The sequence below is a fragment of the Chiroxiphia lanceolata genome, chromosome 8, assembly GCF_009829145.1.
Source record: "Chiroxiphia lanceolata isolate bChiLan1 chromosome 8, bChiLan1.pri, whole genome shotgun sequence".
NCBI lineage: Eukaryota > Metazoa > Chordata > Aves > Passeriformes > Pipridae > Chiroxiphia > Chiroxiphia lanceolata.
The window spans coordinates 20,774,546-20,793,345 of NC_045644.1; the positions used below are offsets into that span (position 1 = coordinate 20,774,546).

General features: G+C 44.5%; 1 protein-coding gene across 3 annotated transcripts in view; it reads left to right on the forward strand.

The window, feature by feature from the left end:
- Nucleotides 1-18,800, forward strand: part of TLL2 (tolloid like 2) — an 87,487-nt gene that overhangs the window by 27,081 nt on the left and 41,606 nt on the right. For 2 of the 3 annotated variants that reach the window (XM_032694201.1, XM_032694203.1), the window contains exon 2: nt 6,741-6,851. The exons of the other annotated variant lie outside the window; for it this stretch is intronic. In XM_032694201.1, coding sequence (XP_032550092.1) covers nt 6,741-6,851 — 111 coding nt within the window. The remainder of the gene's footprint in view (nt 1-6,740; nt 6,852-18,800) is intronic. 3 annotated transcript variants of the gene reach the window in all.

Below are 18,800 nucleotides of genomic sequence, written 5' to 3' on the forward strand. Positions count from 1 at the left end.
TGCTTTCAGGGAGAAAAATTCGGAGATTCACAACCAGATCCCTATCTCATGTCAGCATTGCCATGGAACATACACTGTCACCTAGAGCAGAAAAGAGAGAGCAAAAGTATTATGAAGCTCACATACCTCAATTTACTTCCCATGGAAGCAGGAGGGGTTAAGCCAGTCCTTTGGGGTTTAGCACACCACATTACAGGGGAGTAGCTTCCTTAAACCTCTAAGGTGGTCTGAAGTCTTGGGCAACAGACATCCATCCCCCCCCTGCAGCGCTCTCTTATGAAGGTGCAGGTGTTTAACCATTTCAGAGCCCATAGAGGGAGCTGCTTTGCTGCCTGTGGTATGGATTTCCAGGACTGTTTGTTTACATATGCCCTCCTGCATTGTTCATCCTACCAGGAATGGGTTCATAGATCATCGGACTGGAGTGACTGCCACATCAAAGTGGAAAAGATTAAGACCTTGAGTGAGGAAATAACCAGCAGCAGGAGAGTTATGAATTTTCAAATGAAAATATCTTTCTCCTAACCTAATTATGGCAAGCATTATTGCTCGGTTTCTGGTTAAAATAACATGGTATTCAGCCCAGGAAGAGCAAAGCTGGACATTGTGTAGGCTCATGTGTACGTTTACAGTTTTGGACAAACTCAAGCCCAAAGCGTTTCTTAGCTCCTGCATTGTCACCTTCCAGGAAAGGAAATGCATTGAACATGAATCAGAATTTCAGGCCTAATTCAGTCTCCTGCAGATCACTTCCCAAGGAAGGGTGTTGTGGGAGCACTACACATGATAATTTAGGGAGTTTAGGTTTCTGCAGAAGTCTAAACAGGTATTTGAACTCTTAATTCCCAAGAAATTTTGGTGGGTTTTAAGTATTTGTTGTCATTTAGAAGTAGACCATCTTCATAGACATTCCTACTGGGACTAATTTCTGAAGCAAAATGTGCTCCCTGGACAGGGGAACTTCCCACTGAAAACTGAATCACCAAGTCCCTATTGCCAGGTATCCCCACTGATGCCAGACACCAACTCCAGTTTGAAACACCCTTGCTGACTGGAGGGGTTTGCTGTCAGAGCCTTCAAGGCAGCTTATCCCCAAAGCTGGCCAGTGGGAAACTTCTGATCATTCCTACTGAGGAGAAACCAACTGATCCGGATAAAAAGGAAATGGCTGAATGTGGCAGTCCTGATGCTTTTCTTTCACTTATTGCTGCCACTTGTTTCCCATCTTCCTTTGGCTTGAGCATGCAGTGCTCAGGACTTGGCTCTATTTCCAAAGTGTTGATCTGGGCTTTTTTCTCTCTCTTCTTGCACTGGTTTATGACTTATTTTGAGGCTTTGTTTTCCCCTCTGACATAGTTGTTACTTTCCCTTGGGGAATGTGTTGAATTATTTTCTTTAAGGTATAAATCTTAGCATGCTTCAGAATACTGTTCTGCTGGTTCCTGTGCCAGCAGGCAGTTCAGCAACAGACCTGTCTTCCTGCGAGGAAAGAAATATGGAGGTGCTGGGAACTTTGATCTGTTGATTTATTTTCTTATTGTTAGACTGCAGAGCGTGGCCAGCCCTGAAAATTAAATCACACAACACTCAGACCTGTCTGGTTGGGAAGCATCAGAAAATAGTCAAAAATAACCTGGTGTGGTTTTGCCAGCGCATGAATAGTCATATTGCTGTTTGCCAGGAGGTGGCATGTGTTACTGTGTCCACATAGGACCAGCACTCTTTGCCAGTAGCTCATGTTGCTCAGGTGGGAGGGTCATTGTTTTTCCCTTATACTGTTTGGATATGGCACAGTCAATTCTAGAACAAAAGGAACTAACTGGTGTCCTAGGATCTTTTCATAATGTAGATGATGGAGAGCAGAGATCTGGGTGGGGATAGACATTGTGCCTTACAAATACATGCGAGACTGATCTCACGGGTGGGTTCAGAGCACATCCTTTGACTGCACTGTGAGACCCAAAAAGATGGTGTGGCTCATCACTTGGGTGACAGATCCAAGTCTGAGGCAGGCAGGCTCTGTTGGTTACCTGGTAGTGGCATCTCTTGATGCTTACAGAACTGGAGATGTCAAGGTTAATTGTGCAAACACTTCTTCCGTGTGTATTTTTGCATTGGGTTTCTGTGGCCAGGTTTTGGTAGCAGGGGGGCTACAGGGGTGGCTTCTATGACAAGCTGCGAGAAGCTTTGTCCTTATCTGGTAGAGCCAATGCCAGCTGGCTCCAGAACGGACCTGCTGCTGGCCAAGGCCGAGCCAATCCAGAATGACAGTAACACCTCTGTGATAACATACTTAAGAAAGGGAAAAAAGTTATTGTGCAGATGAAAATCGCAGCCAGAGAAGAGCAGAGTGAGAACATGTGAACGACAACATAGACACTAAGGTCAGTGGAGAAGGAGGGGGAGGGGGTGCTCCAGGCCCTGGAGCTGAGGTTCCCCTGCAGCCCGTGGTGCAGACCATGGTGGAGCAACTGTGCCCCTGCAGCCCATGGAGGACCATCGAGGTGCAGAGACCCACATGCAGCCTATGGAGGAGCCCATGACAGAGCAGGTGGATGCCCAAAGGAGGCTGTGACCCTGTGGGAGGTTCATGCTGGAGCAGGGACCTACTGACCTATGGAGAGAGGAGCCAGAAACCTACCAGGTTTCCTGGTAGGACTTGTGGCCATGTGGGGGACCCATGCTGGAGCAGTCTGTGCCTGAATGCACCCCGTGGAAAGGCACCCACATTGCAGTAGTTTGTGAAGAACTGTTGCCCATGGGATGGACTCACATTAGAGAAGTTTGTGAAGGACTGTCTCTCGTGGGAGGGACCCCATACTGGAGCAGGGGAAGGACTTCTCTCTCTGAGCAGCAGCAAAAACAATTTGTGATGAACTGACTGTAACCCCCATTCTCCTTCTCCCTGTGCTGCTGGGGGGGGAGGAGGTAGAACTTGGGAAAAAGGGAGGGCTTGGGGGAAGTTGTTTTCAAGATTTTACTTCTCAATCCAGGTTCAGATCCCATTCAGCACCTAAACCCTGCCATTTCTTAATAAAAGCTTCAGTAAGTGAAAGAGTCTGTGTTTGAGGTGGAGTGGGATGGAAGGAGCTTTCCTGGCAGGCAGGTATATACCTGTTTCCAGGGCCTCTCTTTCTGGTCAGTCTCTGTCACATCTAGTCCTGATGGGCGCTACAGAGAAAATTGCAGGGGTCTTCCATAGCATGCAGAGGGTGACTGCTTTGTTGATCCCTGTCATCAGGGGAAATCTGTAGCCTACACTCATGCTGGAATAGGGGCTTCCTGGCAAGAGGTCATGGCAGGCAAATGGATGAAAATTTTGCTCCAGCTTGGTGGCTGGAATAGGAGAAAGGAATTGTTTGAGGGTGTTGGGAGGGGGGAGGAACAGATTGGAGGTGATTTGCAGGGAAGAGCAGTGAAGTTTTTAGAAAGAAGACTGTGTGCTGTCACATTGCTGGGGACTCCCCAGAATGTTACTGTGGAAGATGAGGACTGTGAAGACATTGGTGGTTTTGTCCCCCACATGGGGGGAGCACCTGGAGAAACTGTTGAGCCTGTCCTCTGCCAAAAGGAAATGTTCTTCCTAGTGCCGTCTGCCATACTTTCCTGGTGTCATGGAACCTCTGTGCTCAGCACACAATTCAGACATCAGCATACGGACTGTTTTCCTGGGGGAGAAATGTGCTGAAAACACAGACAACTTGCGAGGCTGCTTTTTTCATTTGGGTGCAGAATTTGTTTGTCAAACACAGTCATCCTTCCCCTTCTCCCTAGCAGACAAACACTGCCCAATTGCATATCCTGGGAGGTGGTGAGGTTAAGCATTCAGGTGATTGGTGCAGGTTACCAGTCTAGCATAGAAGCGAACTCTCTCATATTGGCTCCATCAACCTCAGTAAGAGCTGTTCTATTCTTACTATCCAGAGCTATTAAAGCATCTTCTCAAAGAAAAGCTGGCACGCTATTGCACTGTCTTAAGAGTTTGCACCTGGGTGTACACTGCAGAGCTCTGCCAAGAGAAACACTGGTTTCCAAGCTTGTTAGCCTGCTGTTTGGAGATTTAAATTTTTTGTTTGGTTGTTTTTTGTTTTTTCTTTTTGGAAATTCTCCCACATTAAATTAAAAAGGAGATCTTGGTAAAGGAAATCAGAAGGAAAGATTTGAGATGCTTCATTTGCCAGCAGTCTCTGAACTTGTGACCTTTTAAAATAAAGTGCTTGTACTTTCCTGTGGGACAGCTCTGTCGGGATGGAGGCAGGCTTTCAGGCTTGTGTCTTTAGGAAGGGGCCTTTGACAGCATAGGAGAAGTTGCAGCGCAACATTCTCAGCCGGGACTTCCAGTATGGAAAGTTGTTCAGCTGGTTGGGGACTGTGATAAATCATGGTTCCCCTGGAGCACGCTGGGACTGCAGAGAGCTGGAAATAAATGCTAGGGAAATTCAGCTTTTGTAGTGGGCTATCTTTCAGGATGATGTATGGCTTTGTAACAGAGATTCCTTTGCTAGGGCTGGGAGAAAACTGCTGCCTTCCATTGGAAGGAAAAAGTAACAATTCTGTTGATGTAAATCCACGCTGCAGGCTTACCCTGAAAGATGTGCTTTGGCATGGACTGCCTTGTCCTGAGAAACAGACTGTGGTACTAATGGAAAAGAGCCACAGAGAGCCCAGGGTAGTGGCAATTAGTTTGGGGCTGAAATGGAATGGTAGGTTTGATGGGAGGGTAGGGAATGGGGGTGGTAGTTGGCCAGTATAGTAATGACTTACCAAGGGTGGCTGGGGAGGGAATTGGATGGCATGGGGTGCCATTTGCATCTCTGCCCCTTGACTGCCACATTGTCCTGAGCAAGTAATTTCTCTGGATGGATAAAATGTCTTCTCTTCAAATTGGAACCTATGTCTCTGCTTTTCTCCACTGACTATTCCGAATCAGCTTGGGATGTTTGGCTGTGCTCGTAGACTTGTTACCTGATGGAGATCTGACAGTGTTTTAAGTTCTCTGCTGTGAGTGAGGGCTTGGATTGCCTAGAAGTTGAGGAGAGCCTGAGTTCTGTGTTTGTGTAGCAACAGAGGTTCTCCCCTAGTTATAACTGATGTCAGTCTGTGTATAGGTTTGTCTACACTAACTGCGTCCTCTCCTGGATCTGGGTTTTGGTAGCACTGTTAAGGAGACCCAGACAAAGAGCTGGAGCCAGCCTCTTCTTTGGCTGTCTGCCATCCCCCTGCTGTGGCCAGGTAGCTGGGGGACAGCTTTGTCCCAGGGAAAGGGAGAAGCAGCAGAGTCACCCTCTGCTCATGCCAGGACTCTGGCGCTTGTAGTAGGCAGCAGGCAAAGAATTCTTGCCACGCCCGCATCCCAGATCAGGGACATTGGCAAATGTTGTGCTGACTGAGGTGCTGAAATGCAGAATAGAGGAAGCAAGTGCCACATCAGAACCAGCACCATGTTGTGTCAGAGAAAACTCTGAGTTAACTTTTCATTATTCAGTTGCCACTGAATACCAGAAGTCTGATTGCAGGTTTCTGATATTCAGGCAAAGGTATGTATTCCATTTGGTCTTGGCAATAAAGTGAGATGATCAGCAAAATACATTGGTTTCTCAGGCCTAATGGGCTTTGATCAGTGACGTTGGTAGTGTAGCAGTGGGATGTTTTTTCCCCTCAAGTAACATAAATGTTTTTGTCTTAACAAGAGAAAAAAAAAAAGCAATTTCATCAAATCTGGTCACTGTTGCAGACAGTGACTTGGTGTTGTTCCTTGTCTGACTGAGTAGTCTTGAACTGTATCATCTGTTATTTTGCTCTGCTTTTTCTTATTTTTCATCAGCCTATACAGACTTCTTTTATGAGTTTTAACAGCTCTCTTTGTAATCTGTTTGTTATCTCTCAAAGATCTGTTTTGCTTGGTCAACTGCCTCATTGCCTGTGTTTATTTTGTTCAAATTCCCAAAATGGTAACTATACACTGTGCAGCTTCAACTTGGTCAGGATATTTCAGGGGTATAATTTTTTCCACTCAAATGATTTGTAATCTGCTTCTCTGAGCTGTGAATGTCAAGTTATCATCTTGTTTACCTTATTTTCCTGACTTCTGGCTGAAATTCAAATATTTTTACAAAATTAAAAACTCTGCAAACTTAAATCTGGCTAACTGATCCACAAGGGGGCAAATAACTGGTGTTTTTCCAGCGAAGTGGAAATGGTAGGCTGGCTCTCAGCTTGGATTGAGACCAATGCAGTGTGTCTGGGTGCTAACTGCATGTGTGGGGTCCTGAAGGCTGTAGCCTTTAGATATACACTGCTGAGCTTGAGTGCTTCACTGCTGTCCTCCCATCTTATGCACATTGTTAGCAAGGGGATGGTGTGGGTGCAACATCTCAGTCAGAATCTGAGCTGTGACTTAGCTAGTCCCTTCACAGGAACTAGACAATGCTGGTGCCAAACCTTCTGTAGGCTTTAATCGAGAGTGAGCACCACCACCTGGCTGAGAGTCAGACCTATAACAAGTGACACAAGGAATCTCAGTTAATCTTCTCATCTCATCTTGGTGGATCTACATTGTAAATTAAGCACTGTCATTTGGCTACCACCAATGTCCACTCTGTACTTTTAAAACTGCAGCAGTGTATGACCTTTTTCTGGTCCATGAAGTCATTGCCTTTTAGGCACGTTACAGGCCCCCTGGGAATTGTACTTTCCTTCCAAAATAAAAACTAAACTAATTGCCCTTTTTTCCTCTCCAGCTGCCTTTTGGGGAGATATCGCTTTAGATGAAGATGATCTGAAGCTGTTTCAAATAGACAGAACTGTTGACTTAACAAAGCACTCAGATGGCAATGCAAGACACACTTCAGGTAAGGGCAGCCCTGGGGTGATGCCTTCTTTCACCTGGTTTTGTCCTTAGGGAGGGAGGGCTTCCATTTCACTTGTGATGCCTGTTCCCACGGCCAGGGTGGTGCATGCAGAGCTTCGTTTTAGCACTGAGGGTGATGTCCAACTCTGAACTTTGTTAAATAAAACACAAGTCACAATTTGATGTAGCCAAATCCTATCTTGTCTGTGGGAGAAGGTTTTCAAATTTACAGAGTAGTTACTCTTTCTATGAGGAACTACCTTTTTGCCAGTTTGAAAGGAACTATGTTTGAAGTTGGGCTACACAGTGTAGCAGGAGTTTTGACTCTTAGTGTGCTCCTCCTTTTTCTTTCACTATATGATCTTAATGGAATAACACATTTTTTCAGCTATCTACCTAGCTAAAACCCACTGCAGTCTAGTGTACAGACTGCCCTTGAAGTGGTATTCTGATTGAAATAGGTAAACAGTTGTGTTGATTTTCTGTAACGTATATGCTTATGTTGCCCCCCTACACAACTCTTACGTGTGCTCAGCCTTGTGCCAGACCAGAGTTGTTTCTTGACTCAGGAGCTCTGACTGGACTCCAGCTCTAACTGTTCCTGAAATGTTCTGCAGTGGGTTCAGAGGGTTCCCCACAATACTGTTGCCTCTACTCCACTTAACGCTGCAAGAGAGAAATTGCTGGGAATCTGATCTCTGAGAGATACCAGAGGGACTGGAGACAGAGCAGGTCAGGACAAACTTCTTTTCTGTCTTTGATGTTCTGCCTCTAGGTTAGCAACTAGGGTGAAAGCTTGGGTAGAGGCAGAAATCAGTGAAGTTGTATGTTCACCTGTCCCCTGTGCAACTCAGCTCATATATCATTTGAAAGCACTGGTGGCTGGTTCTGTTTCCTTGTGACTGCCTGTCTTTGGCTTCAGAGCATCTAAGCACTGTGTAGGTCCTGTTGTGAGGATGAGTGCTCCAGCTTCCTGTTGGGATAAATGTGAGAGATGACACATCCAACACAGGCATACTTTAGATGTTGATGTAACTGATTAAACTCATGCAGGTGCTGAAATTATTGGCAGAGGAGGGCTGTCCCGTTCTTCAGATTATGGATAGCTCCCTGGAAATGCCATTTTCCTGCATTATCGTGTCACTTAGCCCACTTATGTCGTGTTTTGGGCTGTGATACATTGTCAGGTGATAGGTTATTAGGAGTAGGTTGCCTTCAGAGCAGAAGATCAATCAGAAGATGAGGACTAACGGAGTGGGACAGGCAGCATTCATCTCTTCCACATCCTTTTGTCAGTTCCTGAAGTTAGATGGGGACACTTCTGGGGAAGAAAGCCAGATGATGTCTGCCTGTATCAGTTTTCTCTGGTAACTTTTTTAGTTGTCATATCAAGCACATTTCTTTTACTTGGCACTGGTGCCAGACCCATGCCATCTGGAAAATGAACTGAATTTTATAACTCACATCTCTATCATGCAATGCAGCCATTGGTCTCTTACAGCCATGGCCCATGTTGTGTGGTTGGACTAGACTCTTCTTCACACTTTCTGCTGGTGCATCATACAGTGCTTTGCATTAGGTGAATGGAGATGTCACGTCACTCACTTGCCCCTGTCCTCATCTCTGGCAGGCTTCCTTTGTACCCTGGGAGTGCAAGCTGACAAATAGACAGCCCCTGTGACTGTGATGCTTTCTGCAGAGTACACACAGAGGGATCTCTGTGTTCACCTGCCTTGTGAGGGGCTCTCTGCAGGGGCAGGAGGGGCTGATCCTTCTCTTGTGGGGCTTGCTTGACACTCATGTGAATTGTAAGAGGGTGGTCTACTTTAGCATGGTGGGGATTGGGATTCATTCTTCCCTGGGAGAAAATCCTGCTCTCTGCTTTATTTCCAGTGGGAAGAATGCAACCTCTGTACAGAAACAGCCTAAGACCTTTTATGAATGGAACCCCTTGAATTATAACATTTCAGAGTTTCCTAAAGCTGTTAATCGGATTAGTTGTATAGCGGAGGAAGTACTTAATACGTAGATACAGACGCACAGGCACTTCGTAGCTGGGAGTTGCAGTTCTGAACATGCTATTAGCCAGGCATTCTTCTTGCCCTGTGTTGCTTCCTTGTTCCCAGAAAATGATGTTCAGCTGGGAGGAGGAGTAAAAATTGTGCCATTTGATACCGTTGGGCTATTTATAGGTATACACCCTAATAGCTTGTGTGGAGCATCTGCAGCTGTCAGGCTCTGGAGGAAGAATGAGGTTCCCATGTATTTAGGGGTAATGGGGCACTTGGTTCTTCTCTGGATCCAACTGATGTGCATCTGCCTTAGTGAAAGCTTTGCCTTGGCTGGTAAGGGCTGAGACTGTCAGATGTTTCAAGTTTTCCCCTTCGTCACCTTCTTCTAGTCATTGTCTAGAAAGTAGCTAGGTACTTCCCTGGGCCCTTTAGAGGGAGGATTCTGCCACAGATCTCTGTTGTGAGCTTCACAGTATGAGTGTGCTTCAGGCTTGTTTCCTCCATTAATTTCCTGCTTGCAGAAATGCCGTAGTTGCTTTTCAGACCCTGAAAATTTGAGATGCTGCTTGTGAGTGGGATGCCTGTTTTACCTGAAGCTTAGTTTTACACTCATTAGTGATCTGGCAAAAGGGCTGTTTAGAAGTTGCACATTTGAGCTTCCTTTGAGTTGAAATAAGACTGATATAATTTTCTAAACCAGAAATATTTTTCCCCTCGTTGGCTGTTCTCCTTTGAATCTCCTAAACTCAGAGAATTCCCTGTGATCTTTTTATGTGTTGCTTTATATTATGAGAGATTCTGCAGACCAAAGTATCCCCTCCGATTCACTTGCTCATCCTGTTATTACCATCTGTAATGCCATATAAAATCTGTCAAACAGGGAAGTTCTCCTCCCCCCTTAAAAATGTTTTGCAGCTAGAAGAAGGGAGAAACAATGAGGAACATTGTTAAAATGAAAGTCCTACTTTGCATTTAAAATCTTTAGGCTGCCTCTCTATCTCTGTTTCTGTGGGATTAAGTTTAGATGTTATGTTTACTATGAAAATCAGGTGTTCTCATGCAGTGGTGTTCAAATGGATACCTTTAGGATTTGGCCCCATGGAGAAACAGTAATGGTTCAAAACATAATGAAATGAATCCGGTACCTGGAGATCTGCCAGTGAGTGCTACCTCAGCAAGCCCATGCATCACCAACTCCTAATCACTTTGATAAAAGGCTTTTCAAAAAGCTTTCAGTTTTGAAAAGTTTCTCATACTTTTTTTTTTTTCTAAAACCTCAGTGAAAATTTTGGCTTTTACAATATAATTTTCATTTAGAAGAAACTTGACTGCAAGCTTTGAGGACTCCTCTACTGCAATGGGAAAAAAGAGGATCCACAGGCAGGGTGGAAAACTGCACAGTGTCACACCTCTTTTGGACCCAAATGAGTCCACTGGTGCAGGTTGATTATCTGCTGAAGCATTAACCACAGAAGACAACCTTATTTCTTGCCATGTCTGTGGGAAGTATGTGCCTGTTTAATACTAACTGGTTTAATTTAAGTCTTTACGGACATTTTAGGGACTAAGAGGACTTTTCTGATATATTACCTCTTTTCCTGATTTTTGTATCACAGAGGCAGTTCATAGTCCTGAAAGGCACCTCTGTGAGTGAGAAAGGCAAGTTTGTCTCTTCAGGATTTGGCAGCAGCAGATCAGAAGCCAGGGGAGTCTGGCTGCCCTCACTGATGCCATGCTGTGCTGGGCTTGCTTCTGAGGAGCTGACTCTGCGTGCCACTGCCGCCAAGAATGCTTTTCAAGAACAGTCAAAACAGGTTTTCTTTACTTCTCATCCCGAGAGGTTTTTAGGCTCATGGCTTGAAGGCCTTGATGAGGCTTTCACACTGCCACAAATGACTGTCGGAAGAGATTTACAGAGCACCTCTGCTAACTAGAGTGAGTAATACTTCAGATAACAGTGCAGCCGGGAGTGGAATATATTTGAACGCAGGCTTTTTACTGAAATCAGGAGACTGGAGGCTCTGACAGCAAATTCATGCAAATAATTCTCTGGCAAATGAGACCGACCAGAGTTCCGCATTAAACCTTGTCCTAATAAGAACAGGGAGTTGCTTTGTTTGCAACAGCTCTGCTGTTCTTGAGTGTACTGTGAAAATGCAGGCAGCTACTCTGCTGCTTTACCACACCTGCACAAGGGCCCTTCTGCAAGAAGATGCTTTGCTTTTGCTTGTTTTAAGATGCCTAAGATCACTGACTCTGGTTGCATTTTTGAGGCGAGGCATTGATTACCATGTAAGCTGGGACTACTTGCAGGACAGGGGGCTGGACACAGCTCTCCTGCTAAGAGTTGTACTGCTTAGCTTTGGTGGAGAGTAAGACTTCTCTAGTGGAATAGTTAAGGTGGTAGTGGCAGTCAAAAGCAGGGCTTCTGCTGTTTCACTTGGTGAACAGTTGTTCAGTGTAGGGGCTGTGGCCAGTAGTAGTGTTGCACATTTCATTTGAGTCCTCTTTGATGCTACTGAAGTGTTTCTAATAAAATTTAATTTAGTGCAAAATGCACTTTTCGAAGAGTGCAAAATCCAGGGATTTTAGACCATGACTGACTGAGATTCTAGGGAAGATCTGATTTATGGATTTGAAGGTGAGACTCTTGAATTCAGCTGACTTGGCACTTGCATGCCAAAGTCAGCTGTTTTTCCCCTTGTAACTCATATTTGGTGCTCTACTGTAGCGACGGTTCAGGGTAGAAGAGGTGGACTTCAGCACTAGTGGATTTTGCAGAATTTTAGAATCCTAGAATTTAAGGCTGCTTGTGACCCAATCTTTAATTCATTTGGACTTAAAGCAAATCTATGGATTGTGCTAACTTAATCTGAGCTGTATTGGCTATAATTGGCCAGGAACAACACAAATAACTATGTCTGTGAAGTAACATAACCCACATCTGTGAACTCCCTGCAGAGGTCTGCTCTTCCACTGGGAAATCTTAAGTGAAGGTTGCTTCCTCCTATGTGGGTAGAGGAACATCTTTGTTCCAACAGACCTGTCTGAGTGCTCTGTCCATCTGTTTCCATACTTCCTTTCGGTTTTCCACAACATGTGATGTGCACTCTAGGGATGTCTCTTTGCAATCCATGCAGCTTCTTAACAGGAAGAGGAACCTCAAGAGTGGAAAGGTAGGTGCCTAATGCCTGGCCTGATGCTGGGGTTTGGTTGCTGCACCAAATGATTTTCCTATGACTAGCCCAAATGTTTACCTTTTTGAGTCCATTCAGTCTGAGGTTTTACTAGAGCAGACAACCATGAAATGAATTTCCCACAGTTCTGCAGTTTGCTAAGGCAAAGCAGGAGCTCCCCTTTGGAAGAACTGAGTAAGTCCTTTAGGAGTGAGAGTGCTCTTGTTCACACTGCTTTTCTGAGTTACTCTCTGTCCCAAATGAACATTTCTGTGCAATGAAAGCCTTCTGCATGAATCTTCTCTTTGCAGAAAAGCAGATACTGTGCTTTTTTAATCCCAGCCCAGAGTCTTACAATCCTATTTGCAACCTTTTCAGACCTGCCTGATTTTCTCCAGCATAGAGATAACTGCCTAGAAGTCCCATGACCCTGGGCTGATGAACCTTCTAATTCTCCCTGTAGTTAAGACTCTCCTGCTAGAAAATGCTAACCTTTACGTCTGATGTTTTCACTCCAAATGCTTTTCTTTTGGGATTCCTGAGTGACAGCTTGAAGTCCTTTCTGGAAAATATTGAGAAGGATTTTTCTCTCTAACTGCTGATCTTAGGGATGCAGTTTTGCTAGTCATAGGAATAGAATCTGCCAGTCTGGTGCCTGACGGTAGGAGAGGAGAGAAGGTGATCAAGTCAAGATGCCAAAGCGTGGGATGTGTATGTGCAAAGAGGACAGACCTCCTTGCAGTATTCCTTCACACAGTTGACTGTGGTGTTCCAGACTTGGCTTGTGACAAGCAGGGAGATGAAGTCTATCTCCTTTTTCCCCTTTGCTTGTGATAAAGGTCTTGCAGGTCGGGGTAAAGACAGTCCCAAGCAATAAGTGTTAAATACACCTGAATGACACAGCCCTACTACTTGCTCTGCATTCCCCGTGGAGTAAGATGTTCTTTTTCCTCTTGCCTAGGTTCCCTGTGAAAGCTGGTCACATGCACCACAAAGTTTGTTTTGTAAATTCACTGTTCCCTGAAATCAAGTTTTCTGGATGGTGGCCTTCCACCTGTCAAAATAAATGGTTTGGTTTCTGCTGTGCAGTCAGTGTTCAGCCTTACATAGGGTTTTTAAAATGGTTTTATGAGCTCTGTAATATTGCTCAAATTAATCCATCCGAGCAATAAAGCTTTTTCCATTGTAACAAAAATCCCCACCTATTTCAAACTCTATGGCTTACTCATCCTTAGTGGAAACTTTAGATTCTTTCAGATATCAGCCAGGAAGGCAAGTAACTCAGCATCACTCTTATCAAATGCTGCTCTTCAGAAATTAAACAGCATGGATTTTATTAATGAGCAATTAACATTCTTTAATCACCCAAAGACATCTGCAGAAATGATATCTCTTGATGCCATGGTTGAAGCTTCTTCCAAACAGCCTGCGTCTATAGTTTCTTCCTATTCAATGTGGTGCCACCATCAGCTTTGGGCATAGCTGCAGCAGTGTTGCTGCACAGATGATGCTGAATCCCCGCTGCTCCCTGTCTGACTTTGCCTGGGTTTGGCTTTTAGCCCCACCACTTCCCCAAAGTTGTCTTTTAGGCGTATCTCAACCGCCTGGAAGCTGGTGCTGGATGGCATTATTAACTCTTTCAGGAGCTGGGGTAGTCACCATGTAGCGTTTATAACATCTGATTTCTGTTTGCAACTGTCGTGCTCTTGATCGCTCTTAATTAAATTTTCTTTCGCTCTTGTATACAGCTGGTGTAACACACTTGGAGGCTGTTCCTTTTACTGATGCCAGAAGAGTCTGAATGGTCTTTTGTGTTTAAGTGGAGGTTATTAAACAGCTTTATATTAATTAACTGTGATGCAGGGAACACATGGGCAAATGTACTTGAGGAGATCAGTTTATCCATATGGAAATTACACTGAAAGTTTAATCCATTACCCTAATTGTGAAATTTGACAGTACTTAGCCAATAACTGTGGAATTGACTAGATCATGCATTTGCTTCAGAGCTGGGCAAATGCCTCATTTCCTTGAATATTTTCTCAAATGAAAAATTGAATTTGCCTTAACTGCATAAGCTATCTTGTCATTTCTGAGAGTGTTTTAGGCATATGACTTTGGAGGCAGAAATGGTCAGTGAAAGAGTAGGATCTAATAAGTTCTGAGAGCAGTCATTGCAGGAGGGTCACTTGGCAAGACTGACTGGGATGTCTTGATCCTCAGGCTCTCTCCTTTCAAGCAGGAATGTTGCTGTGCCCACAAAATAAAAGCAGCTTACTCCAGTCAGAAAAATAACTGGAAGTTCCAAGAAGCAGTTGGTTGCCAAAATGGCTTGATGGACAATAGCAAACAACAAATAAATTAGAAGTTGTAAACTGCTCGAGGTTGATTCTGAACAGAAAGGGGTTACATTTGTGAAATAAATGTGTTCACTTTGAGCCTGCCTGTTCAGGCCTAATTTGTAGAGAAGGCTGGTGCTTGTAGCTGCAGTGGACAAAACCCCTTTGCTGCAACTCCCCTTTTCAAATGGTGAGGACAAAGTATTTATTCAGCTGTCAAGTGGGGAAAGAAAGCAAATTAGTTTTAGGTTGGAACACTGGACTGTGTTTGCTGTTGTAGTTCTGAGGCCAGATGGTGACTTGGACAGCCCCGGGGAATGGGTAACAAGTTTCTCCAGGGCAAAGATCAGAAGCAAAAGGAAATATTCAAATTATCTTGCTGTTCCACTTCCTAGAGAGGAAAAGGGAGTGTGAGATGCATCAGGCTCTGTTAGGGAGGGGATTAGCCAATCTTTTTCTTCAGTTGTTGGTGTTGCTGAATCTTGGAGTCAGTTTGTGGCAGAGTGGGTTTGAGACCTGAGTGCCCCACAGACTGCAGCTGTCCCTGGGATGGACACGGCAGTGCCTCTGCCAACGGCTGTCAGGGGGCAGCTCACTGCAGTGAGGAAAGTATCTCTACCACTTACTCCCCAGCTCCCCCAGGCTCTTTTAATGACAGCAAATGATTCGGGCATCTGTTTCATCAAGGATTCGGGACCTTGGGGAAGGTTATGGCCCAGGGTTACCTAACAGTGGCCACATTTGGCTTGTGCTTCCAAAGCTTTTCAAGTCCCACTTGTCCTGTCTCAGTGCTGGCACATGCCTCAGCTTCCCTGATTTGGCAGTTGTTTTGAGCCATGATGGAGCTGAGAGGTAACCAAGCAGATGGGATGTCTCAACTATGTCTACTTAGGCTGCTCAACTGCCTGTTAAACCTGGTGCAGGCTCATGGGGTGTAAGAAGGCACCAAAAATTCTCCAAGAAGCTCCAGGACTGTGAGTGTCTGAACATCTAGGCAGAAAGCAAACTGGAAGAAAGGTCTCGATTCTGGCACAACGCACTCTCCATGGAAGGAGTTTTAATTGCATTCAAACGTAATTTAGCTTCCAGTGTAGTGTTTTCATTTTGAGTTAATTTTTATCCAGTATAAACAAGGTAGGGGAAAAACAAGAGGATTAGGAAGGCTGAATGGGAGGAGCGATCTGGCTGGGCTGCACAGAGCCCTGGGCTCTCCCTGGTTGCCCACAGCTGGAGTGGGGCAGGGGGCTGCAGTGAGGCAGCACCCTGAGCAGTGCATGGCCCTGTCCAGAGGGGCCCGGAGTGGGCTGAGGCTGAAGCAATTAGGCTGTGCAGGTCAGAAGGAAAGGGATGTCAGCTGAGGGGGGCCAGGAGGTTGGTACTGCCTGCTAGGATAGTAATGGGCAAACCTAAGCCAGCTCTTACAGTTTCCTTATTGCCTGCAAGTTCACTTTTTTTTCTTTCTTTTCAAGAGAGAGACAAGGAGGGGAGATGATTATTGTGAATTGAGAGGAATGTAGTGGTGAGGCAGACATCTCTTAGGAATAGATCTCAATCCATTGGAGTGACAAGAAGTCAAATGCAAGGGGCTGGGGGTAGTTGGTGCTATGCACTACTCGTTTGATATGCTGTGAGGGGAAAAGTCTTACACTGTGTGTGGGGACCTGGCCAAACAGAAGAGACATGCACATGGCCAAAGTACTTGTGTGCTCAGTTTAGCTTTTGATTTTCCCTTGCCTCAGTAAAAGTGCTGTACTTGAAAGGCTCTTTCTCACGGAAGAAATCACTGAGATGACACAGGTTGTGGGTAACTTTTTTTCTTTTTTTTATCTCTCATTTATCTGTCTTTTTACCCTAGGGAGCAGAGGTGATTGTTACAGCCCAGAGGAAAAGGCCCCTTTTGGTCTTCTCAATCCTTCCTTGTCTCGAGAGCATTGCTCCCCTTAAGCATTAACTCTCAGCTGAAAGGTTGGTGGAGAGGTTGTTCCCTTTCTTGGAATGCCTTCTTTAAAAACAAGATGCATCACAGTATAAAAGTGATGCTACCACTTCCAGAAGAGCAGGGAGTGCTCAGAGAAAACACAGCATGGTGGGAAGTGGTGCTTCCTGCACTTCTGCTCTGCCTGCTGTGCCACTCCAAACACGGCTGGCCAGCAGAAGGGCCTGGTCCATTGAGTGTTTTACAGCTCGTGTCTGTGGCAGCCCTGCGTTTGCTTAGCTGTGTTTACCTTCCTCTTCTCATGAACTTCCCTGGGAGGCCAGTGTCCTTCCCTGTACAAGCATTTGCAGCTGATGTGGAGATGACACATCTGCCTGTCAAGCCTCTGGACCTTGGGACTCTCCTGAGTTATTGCAGCCAGTCAGCTTACTCTGAATATGAAAAACAGATTCCTGCAGGGAATTTGGGGTTCAGAATTCTTCCCTTCTTTAATTTATTTTTCTTTAAGTAAATTGAGAGAACTTCAGCTATTCCACTGACAGGAAATGCTGAAGGATATATCTCAAATCATTTGCTCAGATCTCCAGGGCCCGGGGGTTTATGAAAGGTTTTTGCTATAGGCTTTCCACCAGCTCTGGGAAACATCTGTTCTGCATTCTGAATGCATTTTCCCAGAAGAACTTGTTTTAATAAAATCATCACTTTTTCTGTGGTTAGAAAAATCCAGCACGATAAAGTTTTTTCTATGCGAAACAGTTTTTGACCACTGGTTAATGAGGAAGTTAAAAAGCTGTATGTAACATCATTTGACTTATCATGTTCTTCCAGAAGCTTTTCTGGTGGTCATAATATGACAGAGTTCACTAGAACTGAAACTCTGAACAGTGATGAGTGTTTAATGTTACCTGCACTATTTTGTTTTGTTGATGCTACATTGCAGTCTCTGTTCGAAATCCAGTCTCTAAGCTGTGGCTTGTGACTAACATATATATTGAATGAGACTATGAAAGCAGGGTGTTCTAAGGCTTAGGTAGGGGAGGCAAAATGGTTACCAATTTTTAAAATGTATTTTTTTATCACTGGGTTGTCTCCCAGCTCTGAAACGGCCTTTTGTCCACAATAAGATATATTAGAAAAAGTCTTGTTGTGGTTCAATCCATCTGAGAGCAAATAATTATGTGCACAGCCAAGCTATTCTCTGTTAAATAAGAAAAATGGGAAAATCTGGCAAAGTCCCAGTGCTCACTGTGGACTCCTTTGTACTCAACAAAGGTGATGAACATATGGGTGGTAGCTACCTTCAAAGTTCAGCTGTTGAGCCCTTTCCCTGTGTGGACAGCAACCAGGGAAAGGGAAGGGAAAACCCAATGAACATGAAGAAATTCTTTTCTGGTCTGGAGAGGAAAACTTGTCATGGCTTGGACCTGTTCTGAAAGTGGTTTTGATTTCAACGTGAAATTTTACAATTTGGGAAAAAGAGGAAGCTTCATCCCATCCAACTTCTCATGTAAGAATATTCTGTGTTCTCAAACTGCAGTTGTTCAGACAAGTACAATTCCTGTTGTCAGTTAGTTGGGTTTTAGACTCAAATTCTAGATAGGCATCATTTGAAAATGAAACTTGGCATATCTCAGGGTAGACTGATGTTTTTTTCTTGCTTTTGATTGAGTAACTCATCTTGCCCCAGAATAGTGTTTTCAGATAAAAGCTAGAAGACAAGTGGTGCTAAAATATTTTAGAAGTCAGCTACTTCTCAACCTTAGAGGGACTCAACAGAAGGGTGGTAGGTATTTCTAGGCCCACTATGTGCATCCTAATTCACCACTGGGCTTCTTGGATACTTTGCCTGGCTTTCCTCTTCTTTTTTCAGACAAGAAGCCCCTCATGGTCCATAAAAAAGTAGAAGCAAGCACAGAAGCTTTAGTTAGCAAGGGATCTGATTGCCCCTCTTTGGTAGTTCAGACTACCTGGGCTTCAAAAAAAAAAAGGCAGAAAATGCACAGTAATTAATACCTTCAATCCTAAGTTCCATCTTGTAGAAGACAGATTTTCGAGTCTGATATATTACTAACTCTCCAAGTCCCACCCTCTCTTGTGGGAATTATGGGTGCTGAATGGATTCTGCTTTCTGCTGTTTCCTCAGGTTGCATGTCTTCTGCCCTATGCTAGTGGAGTACAAGGGAGCTGCAAACAGTACAGTTTTGATGGCATGCTTTGTGCACTCTGTCTCTCTTAATATATTGTCTTTTATCTTGGTTTCAGCTGAACAACTTGTACTTCTTTTAACAAAATTGGATTTTTATTTTCCTCTCCTGGAAGAGTGGGATAAACTGCTTTCTTACCAACAATGCCCCAGCCTGCTGATTTCTGCTTCATTGGGCCCTTATTTACCACCTCAGGCTGCCTCTCTAGTTCCTGAAAACGAGTTTGGTTTGTTTTTTTTTTTTTGAAAAGCACCTGTTCTTCAGCCATGGTTGCAGGCATGGT